Source organism: Colobus angolensis, unplaced genomic scaffold (genome assembly GCF_000951035.1).
Source record: "Colobus angolensis palliatus isolate OR3802 unplaced genomic scaffold, Cang.pa_1.0 Scaffold413, whole genome shotgun sequence".
Taxonomy (NCBI): Eukaryota; Metazoa; Chordata; class Mammalia; order Primates; family Cercopithecidae; genus Colobus; species Colobus angolensis.
In genome coordinates this window covers 367,804-378,199 of record NW_012117522.1, presented here as the reverse complement: position 1 = coordinate 378,199, position 10,396 = coordinate 367,804, and the positions used below count along the sequence as shown (strand labels likewise).

The 10,396-nt window shown below is 38.4% G+C and overlaps 1 protein-coding gene across 2 annotated transcripts in view; it reads left to right on the top strand.

The window, feature by feature from the left end:
- Positions 1 to 10,396, top strand: part of SPDYA (speedy/RINGO cell cycle regulator family member A) — a 46,112-nt gene that overhangs the window by 17,524 nt on the left and 18,192 nt on the right. For both annotated transcript variants that reach the window (XM_011956287.1, XM_011956288.1), the window contains one exon: positions 903 to 1,074. In XM_011956287.1, the coding sequence (XP_011811677.1) occupies positions 903 to 1,074 (172 nt within the window). The remainder of the gene's footprint in view (positions 1 to 902; positions 1,075 to 10,396) is intronic.

The window sequence follows — 10,396 nt, the reverse complement described above, 5'->3', positions numbered from 1 at the left end:
GTGAGCCACCATGCCCGGCCCTCATCCTGTGTTTATGATTTTTGTTTCTTTTTTCTCTGTGTATTTCATCTTGAATAGTTTCTATTGTGTCTTCAATTCACAGATGTTTTCATTGTGGTATTTAATCTGCCATTAATCCCAATCAGTGTATTTTTCATTGTAGACATTGTAGTTTTCATCTCTAGAAGTACATTTTCAATATGTCTACTTAACTTTTTGAACAGAAATAGTTATACAGAATAGTTATAACTGTTTCAATGTCCTTATCTTTTATGTCAACCATGTCAACCATGGGTATCAGTTTGGGGTTGATTTTGATTGATTATTCTCCTTATGATGAGTCATGTTTTCCTGCTTCTGTGCCTACCTGCTCCCCATCAAGTATTTAGCAGAATACTGAGTTTCATATGTGTATAAGAAAATTACCTGAATCTGGGGAAAGATATTAAGAAAAGATTAGGAGGAATACTGCCTAACATTCACATAGGGCTGCAAATAGTGGCTGTTCCCATCAGCCAGGCTGAAAAGATTCATAATTCATGGACCATTGAGAAGAGTACTCAGGAAGGTCTTGCTTCAGTAGTGAGGAATAACTAGCCCCAGACTGAACATTGTTCCAGATCCACCTAAAAAATCATAAAAGCAACATCTGAAAGAATCAGACTATTTCAAAGTAATTTTAACTGCATCCCAGAACAAAGCTCAAAATTTGTAGGATAAGAAATACCTAGAACCCAACAAGGTAAAATTAACTAAATCTCTATTTTTGAACTGCATTTCTTTAAGTAACGTTGAACACCTTTCATGTGTTTATAAGCCACTTTTATGTCTTTTGGTGTGTGTGAACTACCTGTTTCTGTCCTTTACCCATTTCTTTTTTGGGTTGTGATCTTCTTTGTTAGGTATCTGGCTAATACAGTTGAAGAAGATAAAGAAGAAACCAAGTATGAAATTTTTCCATGGGCTTTAGGGAAAAACTGGAGAAAATTGTTCCCTAATTTCTTAAAGTTAAGGGACCAGCTCTGGGATAGAATTGACTATAGGGCTATTGTAAGCAGGCGATGTTGTGAGGAGGTAAGAATTTTAAAAAAACTTTACGTATGTAATTTTTGTTTTCTGTTTATCTAATTATCCTTGTTTTTTAAATGTGCTTCTAATGTTTTGGTATTCTGGGTTTTTTTTTTTCTTTTTTTTTTTTTAATATGTAGAGTAGACTATTGATCATTACCATGAATACAACTTGTGTATTACAATGTTGCTGTCTTGTTATCACCATAACTAAAAACTGTCAGCCAGGCAAGCCGTGCTTACGGCTGTAGTCCCAGCACTTTGGGAGGCTGAGGCAGGTGAATCTCCTGAGGTCAGGAGTTTGAGACCAGCCTGGCCAATATGGTGAAACCCCATCTCTACTAAAAATACAAAAATTAGGCCGGGTGCAGTGGCTCATGCCTGTAATCCCAGCACTTTGGGAGGCCAAGGTGGGCAGATAACGAGGTCAGGAGATCGAGACCATCTTGACTAACATGGTGAAACCCCGTCTCTACTAAAAATGCAAAAAAATTAGCCGAGCGTGGTGGCGGGCGCCTGTAGTCCCACCTACTCGGGAGGCTGAGGCAGGAGAATGGTGTGAACCCAGGAGGTGGAGCTTGCAGTGAGCATAGATTGCACCACTGCACTCCAGCCTGGGCGACAGAGCGAGACTTGTCTTAAAAAAAAAAAAAAAAGAAAAAGAAAATTACAAAAATTAGCTAAATGGGGTGGCCAGTGCCTGTAATCCCAGCTGCTTGGGAGGCTGAGGCAGGAGAATCACTTAAACCCAGGAGGCAGACGTTGCGACAAGCTGAGATGGTCCACTGTACTCCAGCCTGGGCAACAGAGCAAGACTCCATCTTAAAAACAAACAAACAAAAAATTGTTATTTCTATTTTTCAGAGCAGCCTACTTCTATAGTATGTACTTTTTTTTCTTTTTTTTTGAGACAGTCTCACTCTGTCACCCAGGCTGGAGTGCAGTGCTGCAATCTCAGCTCACTGCAACCTCCGTCTCCTGGGTTCACACCATTCTCCTGCCTCAGCCTCCCGAGTAGCTGGGACTACAGGCGCCCGCCACCATGCCCAGCTACTAATGTTTTGTATTTTTAGTAGAGACAGGATTTCAGTGTGTTAGCCAGGATGGTCTCGATCTCCTGACCTCGTGATCCACCCGCCTCAGCCTCCCAAAGTGCTGGGATTACAGGTGTGAGCCACCATGCCCGGCTTATAGTAAGTGCTTTTATTTTAGTGTATTTCTTGTGTCTAAAGGATCATCAATACATTGAAAAAGGGTGATATGAACAGACCAAAATACCTTATTTAGGATTAGAATAACACTGGAGTTGAGTAATAATTTCTGCTCAATAAAGTATGTGAAATTTCAGGTTCCCAAAATTGAAACACTATTTAACACGTGTATTAAATGGTATACAATTTAAATATTTTTTTAAAATCATAACTCTTTTCACATAGAATATATTGTTTCTTTGATGCTAAATCTTATTAGGATAAATCAGCAGGACACTAAAAATTTAATAATCAAGTTATTAAATGTTCTGGTTTTTAATAAAGTCAGTATTTCAAACTCTAGAAAAATTCTAGAGTAGAAAATTAAATGGAAAGCAGTGGTCACTGTAAGCTCTAGTATTAGTTCAGAAAAATATGATAAATGTGGGCTAGTTGATATACTTGCAAATCTTAAGATTTGATAGAATTAACTTATTCATTAATATACATTGACTTAGTGAGCACTTAGTAAGTATCTACCAGAAACTATATTATTTCTTTTAATTTAAAAATGGCGGCTGGGCACGGTGGCTCAAGCCTGTAATCCCAGCACTTTGGGAGGCCGAGGCGGGCGGATCACGAAGTCAGGAGATCGAGACCATCCTGGCTAACACGGTGAAACCCCGTCTCTACAAAAAAAACAAAAAAACTAAAAATACAAGGAAATTAGCCGGGTGTGGTGGCGGGCACCTGTAGTCCCAGCTACTCAGGAGGCTGAGGCAGGAGAATGGCGTGAACCTGGGGGGCGGAGCTTGCTGTGAGCCGAGATGGCGCCACTTCACTCCAGCCTGGGGCACAGAGCAAGACTCTGTCTCAAAAAAAAAAAAAAAAAAAAATGGCAGCCAGGTATGGTAGCTCACATCTGTAATCCCAGCACTTTTGGAGGCTAAGGTGGCCTGGATCGCTTGAGTCCAGGAGTTCAAGACCAGCCTGGGTAACATGGCAAAACACCGTCTCCACAAAAAATACAAAAAATTAGGTAGGTGTGGTGGTGCACACCTGTAGTTCTAGCTACTTGAGAGGCTGTGGTGTGAGAATCACCTGAGCCCAGGAGATTCAGACTGCAGTGAGCCATGGTTATGCCACTGCACTCCAGCCTCAGCAACAGAGCAAGACCCTGTCCCAAAAAATAAAAATAAAAAAGGCTTGAACAATAATAGCAGTATTACATCTATTAATTCCAGGCAGTAGGGATATGGATATTTGTTATATTATTCCTAATGCTTTTTCATAATTTTAAAATTTAGCAACATTTAAAAATATATTAATGGAACTTGTTTTTCCTCTTCAAAAAGGTCACCTTATTTAAATGAATTTAATTCCGTTATCCTTATCACAATACTTTGTTTCTTTCTGTAGCACTGAATAAAATTTGTAATTATTTCTTTGCTTATCTATTGTCTAAACAATAAACTGTAAATGTAATGAAGTGAAAAATCTAGTACACTTCTAATATCTCCCATCTCTGTCCTCACACTTCAATTACAACAATCATGCATTATTCTCTTTTACTGAGAAAACAGAAGCAGAACAGACTCTCCACATGCTCACATCTTATCGTCCATCCTACCTACATGTGTACCCCTGTATTCTGCCTTCCCTTTGTTACTGTGAAAGAATGATCTTTGCTCCTATCCCAATCCATTCCCTCTACTTGTGCACTAGATCTCATCTTTTCTTGCTTTCTCAAGGACATCACATTCCGGTAATTGTCCCCTTTCCAGCATTTCACACTTTTTATTTTATTGGATCACTGCCATCAGAATATAGAATTGCTCTAAGATATCCATCAATAAAAATAAAAACGAAAACTTTATCCCCCAGCTACCACTACATTTCTCTGCTTTGCCTTCCTTATAACCAAACTCCTTGAAGAACTGCTTGTATTCTGTCTCTACTTCTGTTCTTTCCATTCTCTTTGAACCTGTTATATAAAGTCTTTTTTCCCTCATTCTGTAGAAACTTGTCAGGCCACCAAATATCTCTATATGGCCAAATCCCAAGGTTAATTTGTAGTCCTCAATCTACACAACTTAGCAGCATTTGACACTATCCCTCATTTCTTCCTGAAACACTGTTTTCACTTGGTTTTGAGGATACCAGGTTTTTTTCAGTCACTTTTGCCAGTTCCTTTTTACCTCACCAACTTCATTAGAGTGTCCCAGGGCTGACTTAGGATCTCTTCTCCTTTCTATTGGTATTAACTTATTAGGTGACCCCATTCACTCTCAAGGCTTTAACACTAACAACTAATAATTTCTTCCAATTCCAGATCTGCATACCAAATCGCCTGTTGATATTTTTTGTCTAATTGATACCTCAAACTTAACATGCCGAAAATTGAACTCCTGACTCCTTGACACAGACCTCCAGATCTGCTCCTCCTGCAGTCTTCCACATATTCATAAGTAGCAACTCTATCATTTTAGTTGCTCGGGCCAAAACAATTATTTCTATTTTACCCTTCTTTTTCTTATATTTGTACCTTGAAAAAATATCCAGCATCCTACCATTTCTCACCACCTCCACCACTAATACTGTACTTTTAAATTGTCACCTCTTGCCTTGATTACTGGCATAAGTTTCCAAATAGTCTCTCCCATGTCCCACCTTTTTTTTTTTTTAAAAAAAAGACAGGGTCTTACTCTGTTACCCAGGCAGGAGAGCAGTGGTGTGATCATGGCTCACTGCAGCCTTAACCTCCTAGACTCAAGTGATCTCCTGCCTTAGCCTCCCAAGTAGCTGAGACTACAGGCATGTGCCACCATGCCCAGCCAATTTATTTTTTGTAGAGATGGGGTCTCGCTATGTTGCCCAGGCTGGTCTCAAACTCCTGTGCCCAAGCAATCCTTCCACCTTGGCCTCCCAAAGTGCTGGGATTGCAGGTGTGAGCCACCATACGCAGCTATAATCTATTCTTCATACAGCTGCCAGAGTAATTTTTTTTTTTTTAAGTAAGTCAAACCATGATTTCTGTATTCAAAAGCCTCCAGTATCTTCCAGCCATACATAGGGTAAAAGACAAAGTCCCTGTCATGGTCCAACATGGTCTATCAGCCCTCCTCTCTTATCTCTTTGATTTCATCTCAAATCTTTGCTCTTCCACTCAAGCTACACCAGCCTCCTTACCTCAAAGATACCAGTTACACTCCCATCTCATGGTCTTTGCACTTACTCTTCCCATAACCTAGAATGTTGTTCCCCAGATATCAGTATGCTTCACTTCCTAACTACATTCAGGATTCTGCTTAAATGTCACCTCAGAGAGACCTCTCCTTATCACGTTATATAGAGTAGTATCTCCCTCCATGGAATAGAAGTGCCCTCACAATTATGTTCAATTGAATTTTGACAAGGACACCAAGAAAATTCAATGGGGAAAGTGTAGTCTTTTCAACAAAGTCCCAGTTGTGCTGGGACAACTGGATATCTACATGCAAAAGAATGAAGCTGAACCTCAGGTTCATACCATATATAAAAATTAACTCAAAATGGATCAAATACCTAAATGTAAAACCTAAAACCATAAAACTCTTAGAAGAAAACATAGGGATAAGTCTTCATGACCTTGAATTAGGTTTCTTAGATGTGATAACGAAAGTAACAAGTAACAAAAGAAGACATAAAATAGACATCATCAAAATTAAAACCTTTTGTCCTTCAAAGGATACCAAGTGAAGAGATGACCTACAAAATGAAAAAAATGTTTTTGCAAGTCATCTATTTGATAAGGGTCTTGTATCTAGAAATATAAAGAGCGTTACAACTTAACAATAAAAAGACAATCAACTTAAAAAATGGGCAGAGAATCCAAATAGACATTTCTCCAAACAAAGTATGCAAATTGCTAAAACATACACACACACACACACACACACACAGAGTTGAAAAGATGTTCAACATCATTAGCTGTCAGGAATTGCAAATCAAAAGCACCAAGTCATCTATTTGATAAGGGTCTTGTATCTAGAAATATAAAGAGCGTTACAACTTAACAATAAAAAGACAATCAACTTAAAAAATGGGCAGAGAATCCAAATAGACATTTCTCCAAACAAAGTATGCAAATTGCTAAAACACACACACACACACACACACACAGACTTGAAAAGATGTTCAACATCATTAGCTGTCAGGAATTGCAAATCAAAAGCACCATGAGATATTACTTCACACCCACTATGATGGCTATAAACAAAAATAAAAGTATTGGAGAGGATGTGGAGATACTGGAACACTCATACACTTCTTATGGAAATGTAAAATGGGGAAGTTGCTTTGCATAACAGTCTGGCAATTCCTCACAAGGCTAACATAAAGTTACCATATGACCCAGAAAGTCTAGTCCTAGCTATATATGCCAAAGGATAAAAACAAAACTATGTCCACACAAAAAACTTTAACATGAATGTTCATGGCATTATTCATAATAGCCAAAGTAGAAACAACATAAATGTCCATCGGCTGATAGAATGGATAAACAAAATAAGGTATATCCCTACAATGAAATATTACTTGGCAATTAAAAGGAATGAAGTACCTGGTACAAACTACGATGCAGGTAACCTTGAAAAGATTATGCTACATAAAAGAAACTTGTCACAAAGGACAACATATTGTATGATTCAATTTATATGAAAGGTCCAGAATAGACAAATTCAGAGACAGAAAGTAGATTAGTAGTTACTATGGGCGACAGAAAGGAGAAAATGGAGTGTGATTGCTTTATTTATAGAGTGATGAAAATGTTTCAAAATTGAGTGTGGTTATGGTTGCTCAACTCTGAATATATTGAATATCGTTGAATTGTACATTTCAGTTGGGTGAATTGTAAGGTATTTTAATTACATTTCAAAGCTATTAAAATTAAAAGTAGTTGCTCCTACTATTACTCTGTATTCCCTATCTCGGTTCCAATTTTCCTCATGGCACTCAACCATCATATAACAGACTCCTTTTTACTTATTTATCTCGCTGACAAACCTCCTCCCACTAAAATATAGATTCCAAGAGAGCAGGATCTTTGCTTTGCTTTTGTTTGTTTTGTTTCTGTTTTTGAGACAGGGTCTCATTCTGTTACCCAGGCTGCAGGCTACAGTGTGCAATCATAGCTCACTGCAACCTTGAACTCCTGGACTCAAGCAATCCTCCCACCTTGGCCTCCCGAAGTTCTGGGATTACAGATGTGAGCCACAGTGCCTGACCCTATTTTTGGGTTTTTTTTTTTTTTAGACAGAGTTTCATTCTGTCATGCAGGCCGGAGTGCAGTGGCATAATCTCAGCTCACTGCAACCTCCACCTCCTGGGTTCAAGCAATTCTCCTGCCTCAGTCTCCCAAGTAGCTAGGATTATAGCTGGGATTACAGGCATGCGCCACCACGCCCGGCTATTTTGTATTTTTAGTAGAGACACGGTTTTCACCATGGTGGCCAGGCTGGTCTCAAACTCCTGATCTTAAGTGATCCACCTGCCTCGGCCTCCCAAAGTGCTGGATTACAGGTGTGAGTGCCCAGCTTTATTTTGTTCTTATTCTATCTCCAGAGCCTAGAACCGTACCTGGCACATAGTGGGTAGTCAATAAATTATTTGTTGACTGATCAAATGAATGGAACTTCCAATTCTGTTTCATACCTTCTTATCCATGAAATAGGGAAACAATAAACTATAATTATTCACTGAGCTCACTTTGCACTGCCCCTTACTCCAGTGGCAGATAGAGAAGCTGTTCTTTGGCTGTTCCAACAAGGTACATTTGAATCATGTTGGAGTATAGAGAAGGTAACTGCCTAGTAGATTTTATCCTGTTCTGTTAAGTGTTCACTGGATAACTACTTTATGAATAACACACCAAGTTCAGTGCCCTGGGAGTTTATTGTAAAGAAGTATTATTTCACCCCATTCCCATTCCTGAAGTAGCAAGACATACTGTTGAAAATTTAACTATTCTATACATTTGTTACTGAAAGCCTAGCACACTGTCAAATGAAACATTTCTTTAGTCCCATATCCTAAAATAACCTCAAGTTAGGACAGTAGCTACAAACTAGCTTACAATAATAATACTTTACATTTGCATAGTGCTTTACAAATTATGACTTTTCCCAGAAATTATCACACAAATAGCTGTGAGGGTGGTCGCATCCCCATTTCACAGCTAATGAAACTGAGGACCAAAGAGGCTGGGATTTACTCAAAATCATAGAAGTGGCAGAGCCAGAACATCTAATGACTTCCTAGTGTTCTCTTTTTTCTGTGACATCTAGCCTCCATATAAGCTTCTCATATTGGTTAGTTTAGAAAATGCATTTATATCTTGTCTTGGGAATTAAATAGCCTCAGTATTCTCTCCGTTTCACAGATGCAAAAACTGTGGCTTAGTAAGATTGTGATTTGTCCATGGCCATGAAGTTAATAAGTAGCAGACCCAACGTACTTAAACTTAGTGCTCTTTGCATTATACACCACTGACATAAGAAAGAACAAGTGCTGTCTCTTCAAATAATGAGTTTTGTAATTTGTCTCTTTTATTTTTTTAATCTTGGCTGCAAAGAAGCTAACAGCTAGGTTATTATCCTTGACCACATCGACTCTTATTACATTTTATTACTGGCATGTCTGCCTTCCCCTTTTAGTCGAAATTTCCCTTTTGGGTCTAAATTCAATGAAATTTTTTCCTCCTTTTTTGTCAGCTGCCTCATTCTTTTTTGGAAAGAGATGGGGTGTGATTAAATTGGAAAATATATGTAGGGCTTCTCCAGAAAAGAGTGGATTATTTCTTTGTTTATTCTGATTTTTATCTTCTTACCTGATGATCTTATCAACAACTCCTTTGAGGTGGGATTTTATTACATTGGTGATGGCTTAATTTCTAAACTGGTTCACACATTAGGGAGGATGCCTATCTAATGAGAGAGTTAAGACTACACTTCCAGCCCCTTTCATGCATCATGGAGGGTAGCAATTTAATCAAGAAGTTTTTCTCTATTCCAGTTAATATTCTGGCCAAGATGCCACAATATCATCATAGCTGAGTTCTTCACTATCTATTACTTGGTTCCAGATTAGGAATTTAGAAAGCAATGAGATAAGTAGTGTGTTTTGATAGAATAATCCAATGACAGTATGCAGAAGAGATCCAATATAGGGAATGTATTGGAAACTGCTAAACTTGCTATAGCTGGAAACAAGGGTGTGACGAAAATTGATAGCAGTGCTGAAGAAAATGAAACACATGTTAGAAATGTTAAAAAATTATAATTATCATTACCTGGTGACCAGTTGGATATAGGGTACATGGGAGAGGGAACTGTCAGTTTCAAATCCATATAACAGGAAGAGTAATGGGTTCCATAATGGAAATAAGGAAGGCTACAGAAGCAAACTGGATTCTTTGGGGAGATAAGGAATTTGGTATATAGACATGAATTTAAGGCAGTAACTGGATATAATTAAATGAATGGTCAATAGGTATAGTAAAAGTCATTACATATAAATGATGCTTAGAGTATTTAAGAGATTCAAGGTGAAAGTAATATTAATACTTTTTAAGAACTTTCCAGGCACTGTTCTAAGTATTGCCCATGTATTAACTCTCACATTTCTTAGATCTGGCTAGGTAATCCCAGATAAGAAACTAAGGAACAGAGAGGTTAAGTGACTTCTCCAAGGACACACAATAATTAAAGCAGCACTCCAGTATTCAAACCAAGGCACTCTGACTCCAGAGTCAGTGTTTGTTTGTTTTTTTTTTAATTTTTTATGCCTATATCTGTCTCTTCCCCATTCCTCCCCATTCTCCTCCCTGCCAGGGAGAGGAGAAGCTCACTGGGTTGGTTTTGAAAGTCAGTGCTTTTAACACCTATACTTTACTACCTCTTGAGATCACAGAGAGGGAGGGTATATACACAGAAAAACAGAGGGCCAAGTATCAAATTTTAGGAACACTGTTGCCCAGGCTGGGTTTCGAACTCCTCAGCTCAAGCAATCCACCTGCCTCAGCCTTCTAAAGTGTTGGGATTACAGGCGTGAGCCACTGCACCCATTCCCATCTTTGCTATTTTCTTTTTCCTTTTTTTTTT